This window comes from Alexandromys fortis, unplaced genomic scaffold (genome assembly GCF_014885135.2).
Source record: "Alexandromys fortis isolate MF-2015 unplaced genomic scaffold, M_Fortis_MF-2015_v1.1 scaffold_102, whole genome shotgun sequence".
In the NCBI taxonomy this organism is placed as follows: Eukaryota; Metazoa; Chordata; class Mammalia; order Rodentia; family Cricetidae; genus Alexandromys; species Alexandromys fortis.
In genome coordinates, this window is record NW_026067984.1 from 6,490,902 (window position 1) to 6,505,888 (window position 14,987).

Consider the following 14,987-nt stretch of genomic DNA (forward strand, 5'->3'; position numbering starts at 1 on the left):
TTACCTGACATTTTCTTTCCCATTCTGCCTTTTATTTTTCTAGTGCTGTGAATTGAATGGTGGACTTGGTGAGCTGCCAGCCCCTGAGCTCCATAAATTCAATGTATGGAGCAGCAGTTCCGAAAAGTACGTATCATATTTACCTCTCCAGTTAGACCACACATCTGTGACATGTCATTGTTTGGACTAAGTTCTTAATGAGCACAGGAACTCTACTGTCCTAAGTGAATGTATAGAATCATTCACAGTTAAACCACACGTTTATCTGCGTGCAGCTTGCAGCTTTTTCACAGGCAGCATAGACCGCAATTTAACGTCCTTTTCAAGTCCTTACTTTAAAAGGACAAAAACTAACTTATGGTCTCTTTACTATCTAGCTATCCATCTCTCCAAAGCATGGAAGAGCAAAAATGAGAAAAATAGCTTTAAACAAATAACACTGACCTTTCCATAAGCCACCAAATAAGACAGCATTTGGAGAACAGAACAAATTACAGCTGCGAGCCTCACTTCAGATTTGAGTAATTAAGACCACGGGTTTCTGCAGTCAGGCAGACTGGGGATGAGTCATGGCTTGACACTTGCCAGCTAGAAGGAAGACCCTGCTTATGTTCAAAGCCTCACTATTTCTCCCTAACATATTAGTGTAAGAATAAAATATGCTTCATAGGCTTGTTAAAAGGGATAAATCAGAAAACATATTGTTTTCTTCATTTACTTCAAAATACTTCAATTTATGCAAAAAGATTAAAATGAGAGTTAGTTTTAATCTAGCCCCTAAGGGTGGCAAATTAACAAGTGAAGTACAAATCAGGGGAATAATCACCAGGGGAGCCTAGTTAACATCTGAAAGGCTCTAATCAAAGCTAATATAAACGGGGCAGTTCCAGTTTCTGCTAAGCCATTAGCAATGTAGATTATGTTCCATTGTGTCTCAAAAGTGTGTTGTGGAGGTTGTTAAAACATTGTAGAGACACTGCCGCTCTGATGAGCAGATACCCCCAAACAGACCCCAATATCCAGGAACTTCAGAACCATATCCAGCTTTAAGAATTAGGGGGAAATTATGACTTGATCAAAATTAGGTTAGCAGAATTCCCTGCATTCTGAATGCTTTGTTTTTAAAGACGTAGCCTTAGCTGCCCGAGAACTCATTATGTGAACCATGCTGGCCTCAACTCAACTCACAAAGTTTGGCTTGTATCTACCTCCTAAGTGTTAGAACTAAAATTCTCCACCACCACACCAGGCCTTCTTCCATTCCTTCCTTTTTGCTTGGGGGGGGGGGATAGGGGAGTAGGTTTTCATATTTGTTTCCTTTGTGTGATACTTTCAGAAGTCTAAGATGGAGCTCTTAAGATAACACAATTGATTGATGTTTAAAACAAAACAAAAAACCTTTGTGCCTGATGAGTGTATTTGTGGTAGAATTCGATTTGAGATTTGCTCTCACTGTAAACACTTCACTATGTAATGATGGTGCTACAATACGGACAATAACAAAAATAGAAAGACATACATGGATCCTTAGCTATAGATGTATATTCATTCGCTTGACCGTCACAAAATCTTATAAAACATCCATTATCACTCCCATTTTTAAAGAAGGTGAAATAACTAGAAATTGAGAAGGGGGAAATCAATAGTGTTCTCTCCCCACCCCATGTTTAGAGGCTATCAAGAGCCATTATCAACAACAAAAAGCAAATGATCCAACTAGCTCTGATAAACTTACTACACATAAAGCAACAGTTGTCCTACCTACGCACGTGTGGTAAGCAATTAAACATGTTTTACTGTTATTGCTATGGTTAGTCCCACCTACAGTGACCATTCTACAAGACTGACTTAACTTCATTTGCTGTAAGAGTTAGAAGGATGCAGAGCCAGGACTAAATTATCTTCGGCTACCTTTTCCATTAATAACCATTTACTATACCAGTATCACTTGAAATCAATGAAATAATAGTTAAAAACTGTATTAATAGATTAGCCAATAAACAGGCATTTTCATCACACCCAAGAGATGTTATCTTTATAAATATATAAACAATTCATTTTTTTAAAAAAAGCTGTACACAAAATTGATGTAAAAAGAAATCTCAGATAATTGCCACGGACAATTTATTAATTATCCCTCAACATATGTTTCAGAGAGAAGGTCTCACTATGTTGCCAAGGCTGGCCTAGAGAGTTTCCTAGAGTCATGTGATCCTCCGGCCTCAGGAGGTGGAATGACAGATGAGCACCACCATACTGGGTCATCTTTCTCCAGTATTCCTATGTCCTCAACATCTTTGTCACTAAAGCCCGAGCCTTTTCAGGAGCTACAGAGACGGTCAATGAATTGCCTCACCGCTATGATCCAGGACAAAGTCATCTTGGGCATAACGATATTTTTCAGGTCCACATGCAATAAAAACATCATCATCACCAAAAAAGTCTTGCAGACAAGTAACCTGTAAAAAAAAAGAATTCAAGAAATCAGAAATATTAGAGTGCAGTAAAAGTCAGGAAAGTTAAATTCACCCACAGCACTGCAATGGAACCTGCTCACTTCGGTGTGCGTTTTCCAGAATTTCATTGCACAAAGCAGGTTCCCATGCTCCCTGACTTCAGCACAACAGAATGAAGGGTTCCTTCTGACCCCAGTACACCTGTTAAGCAAATGATTCCTTGGCAGATGTGGCAAAGCTGGATTGACAAAAGCCAAGGTTCCCCATTAGTAATTAAGTGATAAAATCTTATGCTGCTTTGCAACACCAGAAGGCTAGTGGTGCAGACACATCAGTGGAGGAAGCTTGGATACCGCCCATTTCTTCCAACTATGAAGCAAGACCCAGCTTCTGTATTTAACTTCAACATGCTCAGACCAACGCTTTAAAAGCATCCATCACCTTTCTCTCCTGCTAACCTTGCCTCTGTGGGCCACTTCAGGTGGTAATGGTACAGACTCCTTTATCTACACAATGCTCCTGGGAGTCATGGCCTCGTGCTTGGCTCTGCTCCCCACAGCAGGTCTCACTACTCAAAGGCTCTCAAGTATTTCAGCTCCTACATGGTTCACACGCGTCGTCTTCCCTGCGTGGGCTCCACCACTGTCCTGACACTGGCCATCTGACCTCCACTCTTCCCATATCCCCTAGCTTCAGTCACTGCTATCACAATGCCAGGGCAACCACATCATTTACCACCCTCGTTAGAAACTAGTGCCATTTCACCTGACCTTTCCGCCTTGTCTCTGACATATCCTCTGCTCACTTCTCAGCCATGGCACTGTGTTCCCTCCAGCATAGTAATTGTGGTTTGTTTTGGTTTTCTGTTATTAATATATGAGTCATATAGTGTCCTAGTTAGGTTTCCATTGCTGTGAAAATACACTCTCCAAAACCAACTCAGAGAGAGAAAGGTTTGTTTCACCTTACAGATATAGTCTGTATAAAGGGAAGTCAGCAGGAACTGAAGCAGAATCTTGGAAGAGTGTGGCTTACTGGCTTGTTCAGCCTGCGGTCTTATACAACCCAGGATCACCAGGCCCTGCCACACCAATCATCAATCAGGAAAACAGCCCACAGGGTTGCCTACAGGTCAATCTGATGAAGGCATTTTTTTTTCTCTTAGTTTTTCAAGACAGGGTTTCTCTGTAGCTTTGGACCCTGTCCTGTAGACCAGGCTGGCCTCGAACTCAGAGATCCGCCTGCCTCTGCCTCCCAAGTGCTGGGATTAAAGGCGTGCGCCACCACCGCCTGGCAATGAAGGCATTTTCTCACTTGCGGTTCCCTCTTCTCAGATGACTCCAGCTTGTTTCACAGTAGCGAAACATAACCAGCACAAATACTATACAGTCATCCATTCAAGTACACAATTCAGCACCATTTAATGCATTCAGAATTGTACAGCCATCACCACAACCAGAAGAGAAGTCTTGAGCCCATTAGCAGTCACTCCCCATGGCCTCTTCCATTACCTACATTAACACCCAAAGATATAAGGCACCTACACTCTCTGCCTTTTGCCTTTGGTTCTCTGGAGCACAGCTATTTTTTAAAACTGTGTTTTATTTTTATTTTATATGTATGTGTGTTTTGCCTGCATATGTCTGTGTATCACATGCATGCCGGATGTCCACAGGGGCCAGAAGAGAGTGTCATATTCCCTGGAACTAGAGTTACAGGTGGCTGTGAGTTGCTATATGAGTGCTGGGACTTGAACCTGTGTCTTCTGGAAGAGCAGCTGAGCTCTTAAACACTGAGCCATCTCTCTAGTGCCTTCTAGATAGTTCATATACATTGAATCACACAGTATAAGGTACTTCGTGATCGGCCTTTCATTTGGCTTATTTAAGGTTCTGAGTACTTAATTGTTTTCTATGGTTGTGTAACACTGTCTTGTACAGAAGCACCACTTTTTTTCTCTGCACACCAGCTGATGAACATTCAGTATTTCTGCCTCAGGGTTGGTTTTCATCACTAGTTTTCTCATGCGGTACCCCAGGCCTTTTATTATTTGTATATATGCATATATCTGTGTAGGGAGGGGTATGTGCACTTGAGTGTGCCTGCAGAAGCCAGAAGAGGATGTCTCATCCTACAGAGCTGGAGTTTCATGTAGTTATGAGCCACTTGACACAGGTGCTGGGAGTAAAACCCAGTTCCTCTACAAGAGCCACAACAACTCTTGACCTCCTAGCCATCTCTCCAGCACCTCGGAGGCTTTTCTGACCAACAAGTGACCAAGGATTTGTCCTATCCATTATCTCAGGAACTCAGGAGAGACTATGGCACTGTTGAATGTTTAACAGGTTTTATGATTAATTGAAGCATTGTGTGAGACTATTCCTATTGGAGCTGAGTATCAGACAAGAACAGCTTCTCTGGATGAACCCGATTTAAAATGTACATTATACATCAATCAGAAAAGAAACAAAAAGACTGGATTGTAAAAGGCTACGTATAAAGTATGGTGAGCTGGAGACTATCATCAGAGCAAGAGATGAGGATAATCTATTCAAAGGGAGTGAGGCAGAAAGAAGGGTCCAAGAAAGGCGAGATGAAGAAAAGTTAAGGCTTTTGACTTGTGTAACAGAAATTGTACAGCTTCCATTGGCTCCAACAGTAAAAAGGGCAAAATGAGTTTAGTGATAGACAGAATGATGCAAAATTCAGATCTGGAATAGTAACCGTGAAATGCCTACTGAACAGTCAAGTATAGGTGGTGAGGAGAAAGTAGAGTGTGAACAAATCCAAACTTCAGGAGAGAGGTCCAAGTGCAAGGGTGAATGCTGGATATACCAGTACAGATGGTCTTAGCCTCTAAACTCTTGCTCAAGTCCAGTAGTCCATGCACAAGAAAGAGGTCAAAGTTGACCCCCAAAGCTTAGCAACAAGCCAAGTTCAGAGGGAAGTTACAAAAGCAGAAAAAAAAATCAAGATGTCTACAATGAACCACGTCAAGAAAGTGTTTCAAGGGGCCTTAGTGTCAGTTACTGACAGGCCAAATAAGACGAAGATTAAAAATTAACAGCTGGGGACTGGAGAGATGACTCAATGGCTAAAAACATCGGCTGTTCTTCCAGAGGCCCTGGGTTCAATGTCCAGTATCCACGTGGATAACTCAAGGGCTCTGAGGGCAGCTGCATAGAATCCATGCAGACAAAACACCTGTGTACATAAATAACAATTAAAAAATAAAAAGAAAAAAAAATGACAACTCAGGTTAGCAACATGATTATCATTCGAATCTTGACAAAGGGAATTTTGGTGTATGGTGTAAAGGTCTGGCTGTGGAGGGTTTAAGGGGGTGGGAAGGACAGGCAGGGTGACAACTTGTCCCAAGAGTTCTGACTTAAAGGTGGGTCAGAGTAAGAGTGGGGGAGAGTCTAGATCAAGGGTCAAGAGACTGTTTGTTCTTCCAAGATGAGAAAAACAACCGCACATTACTAGTTGTATTGTTGTAAAGACCCATTAGGCTATGGGAAATAAAAAAAAAAAACACAGGGCTGCTTTGTTTATGAGAGAGAACGGAATCAGTGGGCTTTGGGCAACACCATGTAGGTCTTTTACAGTGAAGAGTGAGAGGGCATGGGCAGCTGGCAGACATCTAACAGATGGTAGGTGATTTTCCTTTATTCTCGTTAGTCTGCTTTACCTCTGGGGGCAGAGGTTTCCTAAAGGCTTCGGTATTCTCAGCGAGGGAGGAAACAAGCCTGGAGATGTGGCAGTTGTGGGAGCCAGAAGCCTGAGATCTGGGCTGCTGGGGAGGAGACCTAACGAATGCCTGCAAGGCAACACTGAAGTCACTGGGGAACGGGAAGCCTGAACAGGAGAGATTCTCAATTGTGAAACTAGAAAGATGCTTCAGCCTGTAGGGCATTTTAGAACAATCAAACCCTCTTTTTCCCACCTTTTGTGATAGAATTAGCATTTCAAGGGCTTATATCTCCCTAGAAATGGAAGAAAAGGGTGCTAAGAACACAGATGATAAAAATAAACTAGACACAAGAACAAAACCTCTTCTGGAATGTTTTCCTGAGGTTCAGACACTGAGAGGTAGGAGCTGGACAGGTCGTTTCTACAGGGGTTGCAGGAATTCGGAAGCCATGCTATAGGTCAGGCCAGTGAAGCCTGGGATGGAGCAACACTTCCTATTAAACCTGAAAGGAAGAACAACAAAGCAAAACCCACAGACAGCACTGATGACAAGAAAGAAGGCATAGGGATTCCTTTCCCTAACACTGTTCCTTTAGAGTACAGGCCTCTGTTCACATTTTTTCACAAAGTAGACTCGGACTACTATGCTAGGTTATCATTACTCTGTTTAAACTGTAAACCAGAATGCATAGAAATAAAACAGAGGGGCAAGGTGAGGGTATAGTTGAAAATGGATAAAAGCCCGTATTCATGGAAGGCCACGAGTTCCAGCTTCCTTCAGTGCTGTTTCAGCACAGGTACAAGCCCATGGAGAATGGGATAAACACAGACTGTCCAAGGAACAGACCTGAGCACTGAGCCCACTGCCACCAATGCACCCCATCTACCCACATACAAACATCCATGCATGTGCATGCATGCGCACACACAGAAAAACGGCATGTTATAACGTGACTTTACATATTTCTCATACTTCCATATTTGGTCAATCAAGTGCTACTTAGACACTTTACAATATACTTGAATTCTGAGGGATTTTTTTCTAATTTTCATTTCTCTTTAAAAACTGAGATTTACACATTGAGGTATGATACACATTATAAATCTGTGTCAGACAATATCAATATTGTAAATAAAAATTGATTCAACAAGAGTGGGAAGAAAAATTTACCCAGCTAGAAGATCTTAGCTTGCTTCTAAATTCTTTAATTTAAGGAATTTAATTCTTTCAAGAAGCCAAGAAGCTCTTTAGGAACAGCAAAAGTTATGTGGCTTGTGAAAGAAAGCTACAAATATGGGGGGCAGTGTGTAATATTACTACAAATACGATGAAGGCATATGATATTACTACCAAGGTGCAAATATGATGGGGGTATGTAATATTACTACCAAGGTGCAAAAACTAAAGCTGTCAGTAGGATATAATGGAGACAAATAAAACCAAAGAATACAGTATATGATAGGAGCCTGCCTAAACACACCGAGAGGGCATTTACAGACTTACAATAGTCAATTTTTCTATCCTGCAGTAGACAAATAAGTTAAATCAAGGTGAACGAGGAGCAGCTGAAATTTCAATTCTTGTTCCTAACGGTTTACCACAGCCCTCCCCTTTCTCTTCCCTTCTTCATCTATGTTGAAGAGAATGCAAACGTGGAAGGCATAAGGTCTGATGAAAGGACTATCTGGTGTTCCAAATGTGGTAAACTTTTTATCAAAAAAAAAAAAAAAAAGGCACAGAGGTTTCATGAAGCACTCATGTTCTGAACCCAAGGAGGCTGTGTTGCGTCCCAATCCCTAAATGCTATGAATGCCTCCCCAAAGCATCACGTGCTAAAGGCTTGTAGAATTATTAGAGTTATTATGATGCCATGGAACCATCAGGAGGCGGGCCTTCTCATGGGAAGTCTTCAGGTGGCAGGGAAAGGCCCTCAAAGACTGTGGGATTCATGAAATGAGTGGTTTTGCTGTAAAGAGCTTCTGTCGTGATGCGCTTCCTCACCTCAGGCCCAACCCTCACGGCTGAAATCTCTAAGACTATGAGCCAATAAAATCTCTTCTCATAAATTGTTTTAGGTACTTTGGTGTAGTAATGCAGAGAAGGCCAGCACACTGGCCTGCTGGCCCTCACTCCGGGACTCTCCTACTTCTTGTCCTTCTCAGAGTTGAGAGGGGCAGCTGAAGAAGCAGGCCAGATCTCTCTAGGCTCTTTTCCTGCTCTAAAACCCCAAAGTCGAATAATTTATCTTCTAAAAAAAGTTTACATATATTTTAGGGGACCGCTACCAAATCAGTGAGCTTTTCTGACAGGAAAGAAAAAAATACTAAAGTTCAAATGTCATGCTTTCTTCTGTTCAAGTCTCAGTTTCGTGAGTCCTCTTAGTGTCCCCAGGGGCCTCCAAGTCCCCTGCCCCCTGTCATGCTTTGTAATTACCACACAGGTGTTGTTACCTAGGTAACTGCCTGGCTCGTCTGTGGATCTCACAGTAGACTGAACACCACATAATCAGGTTGTCTCCTGTCCCTCACAGCTCCGTCACCTCACACAGCTCAACAGATTTCTGCGCAGTGAATCAGGACTGGAATGGCTTGAGTTCCTACTCCCTTCTCACAGCTGTCTCATAATCTTGCTGTAATTCCTCTTAACCCATCAGCATGCAGGTTGGCACCAGCTGACGATGTTTTCTATACCAGGACAGGCCAGTCAAAGCCTGTAACTCCATTATGAAAGGGTGAGTTCAGAAAAGACTGGTTAATCAAATTGGTCCTAGACATCTTAAGATGCTCCCTAGAAGCCAATCTTGCATTACAGAAGTGCTCTGAAGGATTAACCCTTTCATCACTATGGGGATAAAGAGACACAATGTGCAAGTCTGCCGGATACTTGACTCTCGCATAAACTCAGAGTTCCCATAAAGGAGGGCCTCCTGAGGTATCTCAGAAGCACACTTACAGAAATATCCCAACACCTGGTATGAATGCAAAGGAAACATCTTCGGGTCTCAGAGAAAGGGTGAAAATCTTAGCCCCTTCAAATGCCTTGCTGGGAGAACAAAGACATTTTATAGGAGAAATAATAGGGTGGTGGATACACATCAGAACTTTCATGGGTCTTCCTCTGTTTTAGCTGTGGGGGGGGTGGGAATGGGGGAGGCAGTTACTGAAATCAAATGCTTTCAATATCAGAGGTCTGCTATAGGATTTTCTATTTAAGAGTACCTTACATTTTAGAGACAATTATTTCACCTTACTTACAAAAATGATTTAAAAAATCTCAAAAGGAAGACCAATAACAATTTATATGTTGAAACTGAAATCATAGATTGCATGGCCTTTTACTGTAACTATGCTGGCATTCACTCACAGTCTTCTTTAAAAGTGTTGCAGGTATATAAAACAACAAAGGAGAATTGCATTTCATCTTGATCTCCCAAACAATACTGTACTATTTGATTTTTCTGTTTTGTAAATATTGAGAAAACCAGCTTTTATATATCAAGAAAACTCAGAGTAAGAGTTCTGACATAAGGGGTGAACCTTAGAGTCACCTGAGCCGTTTTTTTATTTCACTGCTAGCAAAGCAAAGCCCTTCACTGGATTGGCCACCTTGGTATTTGAGAGCCAGAAAGCCAGCAGACTGATTCACTGAAACTAACTTTATCTTAAACACACAAGCACACGCGTGCACACACACTTTCTCTCTCTCTCTCTCTCTCTCTCTCTCTCTCTCTCTCTCTCTCTCTCTCTCTCTCACACACACACACACACACACACACACACACACGGTTGTGTTTAAATAAATTCTACCAGAATAGTTCTGTTTAAAATGAATAGGAAGTCTGGGGTTTCCCTAGCATGGCTGAGACATGAACTCCATCCTCAACTCTAGGAGGCTGGAAAGGAGTAGGGTAGATACCAGAGATACAGGGGAACCAAATATGAAATTTGAAGTAATTAAAGTGTAAGTCATTTGGTCTTCACACACACACACACATGCATGCATGCACATGTGTGTACAAATAAACACATATACATACACACTCCAGTAGTCAGCAAGCAAAGGCTAGGATTTCCCCCAATTCTTTATCCTCAGCATAGAATACAATTAGCATACATTGCCTGCTTTGTTCTCTTTGTAGCTGGCTGCACTTTACACAGCAAGCTACTTAGAATAGCAATGTTTTCAGTATCCTGTAAATCCACTCAGCCAGGCACACAGATCCTACGGTTGCCATAGAAACAGAACCAAAGCTCAAAGAGGACAGCACTTACAGTAAAAAGGCTTCTCAATGGCACCCGCAGACAGTTCCCTACTCCCTACATTTAGTCTTTGTCTGTTTAAAAAAACAAAACAAAACAAAACTGGATTTAAGCTTTATTTTCTTACCGCTCCCACCAATCGCTACTAATCATAGGGTCCTTTGACCAAATATTTCGTTTCAGAAAAGGTTTCTTTCTACCAACAAAGTGGGAAGATCTTAAAATTTCAAAGCTACTTAGCAAATCAATTGATACTTCCTAGGAGAGAGACAATGATCTTCAAACAGAAGCAACTTCCAAGATAATCTGAATACTCCCCCTAGAATTCATCTCCATAGGCTTAAAGCCTACAGGAATGGGTGCCCCGTGAACTCTAGGGTTGTCTCCTAAGGAAGGAAGCCACAACAAAAGCCAGAAGAAATCAGACAAGGGAGCCAGATGTCAGTCTACTGAGCCAGCCATCCTTCATCTAATGTGATTCTAGACATTCTGGAATCAAATGTTACATTTATGGAGATGTAACAGCATCATGACCTTCTAGGACCCAGTCATTTCCAAATAATAAACAAACATTAAAAGAAACTTGTTACAGAAAGGGCAACTGGGACCACAGCACAAGGTGACAATAACCAAAAGTGGTTTATTTGCTTAGATGAGGTAAGGGAACATCCATGGAGAAGAAGTGCACACTTTACACAAGAACCTTGTTCTCGGTTTCTCTTAGCCACCAGGACAATCCTAACAAGGACTGACAACCCCATTTTATTTGAGACGAGCCTAACAAGGCTCAAAGAGGTTAAACAAAATGCACCAAGTCACATAGCCAGCCAGAAAAACATACTTTTCACTGGACCACATACTGTTTCCCTAAAGAACGTATTAACTGTGATTTACAACCTCTAAGAAAACATAAAAGAGCTTATGAAGTAAGTCAGCAGCTTTTACACTTGTCTGAGATCCAAACAACTGGGCTGTTTTTCTGTCCTTTATGAAATAAGTGAATGACAAGTATGTAATCTTATATCTAGGAATTTTTTTAAAGGATCAACTTCTAAGTAATGCTGTAAGGTCATTACAAGTTCAGGCCAACTTCTTACACTTTAGGGAATAGTGAATATGTTCTGAAATTGATATCTTCAAACAAATTGGCTAACTCTTTTGAAACAAATTATAAACACAAGTTTCGATCATATGGCTTTAAAAGAGGACTCCACTTCTTATCAGACTGGAAATCCTAAATGTATAAATGTGTGTTAATGGATATTATGACCTGTACATATTTTTAAAAAGGCAAAACCTGCAGGACCTTTCAGGAATTGATTCTCTTCATGTACAAATCAGAGTAGATCACACTTTGGTATCAGTACGGTGTCACCAGACAGGGATCACATTCAGAGAAGGGTGATCCTTAGAATTATTAATTCAGATGATATGGGGAAACCTGATCAATCCTATACTAGGTCTACTAATTCTAGAAAATAAAAGTCCTCCACACTGCCAGCACACTGTCACTACCTTTAATTATACTGTAAAACTTGGGTTTCTACAAAAAAAAAAAATCTTCAAAAGAAATCATGTCTACTTCTACTTTTTCCCTTCTTTTAAAAAAATTTTTGCCCTTCTTTCTTGAATTATTCTCCGAACTTCTTTACTGTTATCAAAAAAAAAAAAAAACCCTTACATCAAAAAAACCATCCTAAATTATCCCAGCAGGAGAAGATACGTTTCTTGTTTGAGAATGTGGCCACTGGTGGATTTCCTGATCCAGTGGAAGGTCCTACACCCATGCACTTGTGGGCTGCACTAACTGGACTTAGTGGGTTATAAAAATATAAACAAACAAACCAACCCATGAAGTTGGGAGAACTTGGCAACAGGGACACAGAGAAAGTTGGAGGGAAGGAAGTATGGTTGTATTTCACTGTATACATGTACAGAATTCTTAACAATCAATAAATTGATTTTGTAAAGTGCAGGAAAAATTGAAAAGAAACACTTGTACCCTTCCCTTCATGCATCAAACTACTGACTCACTAGCAACAAAGGGAAATACAAGGTCTGGGGTTCTGAGGCTGTATCTATTTTCATAGACCCTACCCCCCCCCCCTCCAAATTTTTCTTTCCTTTTCAAACCAGTATAAATTCTACAAGAAAAGCAATGAGGAACCAAAATTTCCCCAGGAGTCTCATTCTGGAAAAAGCTGAAGCCCAGTGTCTTCCAGGGAGAGATCTCACCCAGTTCACCTTGCGGAGAGTCTGGGACTGAGAACAGGATGGGGCCCTGATGGGGCTATGATGGGAGACCCTCATGCTGACCAGGGCTGCTTGGCTTTGCACAGCGATGGCCCATTATCTAAACCCAAATCTCACATCAGAACCCTGACAGGGTCCTTGAGGGTCCCTGGGCAGTTATTTGTCACTCTTCCCATACTTCTCTCTTTTCACTATGACTTCTCTCCCTAATTGGTGCACAGAGGACAGGTAGCTGTGCCTGTGTGTTGGTGCCACCATGGCCCTGGTGATTAGGCTTTGATCCTAATGATTCTGGCAACAGACATCCCTTTGAGCAGCTCCTCTACCCATTCCTGACTTGGTGTAGTTCATATCTTTTTTTTTTAAAGATTTATTTATTTATTATGTATACAATATTCTGTCTACATGTATGCCTGCAGGCCAGAAGAGGGCACCAGATCTCATTACAGATGGTTGTGAGCCACCATGTGATTGCTGGGAACTGAACTCAGGACCTTTGGAAGAGCCGGCAGTGCTCTTAACCTCTGAGCCATCTCTCCAGTCCCCCCCCCCCTTTTTTGTTTTGGTTTTTCAAGACAGGGTTTCTCTGTAGCTTTGGAGCCTGTCCTCTGCCTCTGCCTCCTGAGTGCTGAGTGCTCATATCTTGCAAGCTTTTTAGGGAGACATCTCAAGCTTCAGAATGTAAATGGATCTTGACAGTAAATGGAGGGCTGGTCAGATGATGTCATGGTTAAAGGGTCCATCACAGAGAATGACAGTCTCAGATTCCTCTGACCCAAACACTAAGAGAACTGACAACCAAAAAGTGTTGCCCAACCTGCACAGACACACCTCGGCACATGTACACCCACATATGCATATATGACCATCCACATAAAAATATATTTAAAAAATTAAAGAAAAATGAGTGAGGGCTGGTGGCTTTGTGGAGAAAACAAGCTCCAGCACCCAAACTTCATATTCCGAAAGACAAACTTCCCTCCGCTCTCTTCTTAGTTTTTACTTATGATCCAACCAGGAGGACAGGTTAGAGCTAAGTCCAAAAGCAAGCAGGAAAATAATGTGCTGTAGAAAAATAAGGTTTTTGTTTCTGCAGCTCTATTCATTTTCACAGGACAAAATGCCAAAAATTTCACTTCTGAACCAGTATAAATCCTATGAGAAAAGCAGCGAGAGAAAAAAAAAAATCTTCCCAGTACAGTCTTAGTGAATATAAGTTTTGATTTCAGAAGGAAAGCACAGCACACCACTCGCTCAAATTATTTATGGCAACATTTTAAAAAGCAAAGCTGACTAGGGAGGCAGAGGCAGGCGGATCTCTGTGAGTTCGAGACCAGCCTGGTCTACAGAGCTAGTTCCAGGACAGGCTCCAAAGCCACAGAGAAACCCTGTCTCGAAAAACCAAAAAAATTAAAAAAAAAAAAAAGCTGATGTTGGCTGGGGCAAATCCCCATTTAGAAGGCACCTGCTCTCTACATACAGCGAAAGCTTGCTCTCCTAACACAGAGCAGGTACATAAGTCATTAGAGCAAGGCTGGAAGTGAGATACCCAACAGTTTGTTCCCGTTTCTCAGGGTTCACACCAAAACGCAAATACCACTGCAAGTTACTTCTGTTTACTTAGGCACACTACCCTTATTTATGTAGAACCTCAAAAATTAAGTTAGGAAATATTTCTGCTTAATTTATACATTAATTTAGGGTTAAAATGACAGGAAACAATGCCACAGACCTCGAGATAAGATAATTTGGTCTCGTCTACTTTGGATCCCCCTTTAACAAGTAGAAATATATCAAATTGTAAAAGTGTGTTCCATTGCTTTCCCCTGGTCCTCATACTGCTCGATTGCCCCCACTCCACCTCCTTCAGGAAAACATTACTAAACATTTGGGCATGTACCCTTCCTTCTAAGTTAAGTTTGTAGACCTAGTAAAAATTATGTGTGTCCACAGACTTCCAAAAGCATCAAAAGCATCATTTAGGACTTTTAAAAAATTCCCTGTAAGTTATGCCATGTTGAATGTATCACCCAGCAACTTGATGGTTTAACTGTGTTGATTCTGAAATCTAACCAGGTCTTAGTTTTTTACATTCCCTTGGTGCATCCCTAAAGTTTTTTTTGTTTTTTTTTTTTTTGTTTTTTTTTTTTTTTTTTTTTTTTTTTTTTTTTTTTTTTTTTTGTTTTGTTTTTTTTTTTTTTGGTTTTTAGAAGATTGCCATTCTACAATCTACATAAATAATTTTAATTTAAAAAGCCAATTCTACATAGTCTCCTGGTCCTTTCAAAAGATGTCTGTTTTCTCAGAATGTTTTCTTAAATTTAT

The 14,987-nt window shown here is 41.1% G+C and overlaps 1 protein-coding gene across 4 annotated transcripts in view; it reads right to left on the minus strand.

Moving 5' to 3' along the window:
- The window catches only part of Dclk2 (doublecortin like kinase 2), a 115,076-nt gene that overhangs the window by 46,100 nt on the left and 53,989 nt on the right, over window positions 1–14,987 (minus strand). For all 4 annotated transcript variants that reach the window (XR_007594734.1, XR_007594735.1, XM_050158815.1 and 1 more), the window contains exon 3: window positions 2,357–2,459. Coding sequence is in view for 2 of the 4 variants with exons in the window: in XM_050158815.1 (XP_050014772.1) it covers window positions 2,357–2,459 (103 nt within the window). In the remaining 2 variants the exon portion in view is untranslated. The remainder of the gene's footprint in view (window positions 1–2,356; window positions 2,460–14,987) is intronic.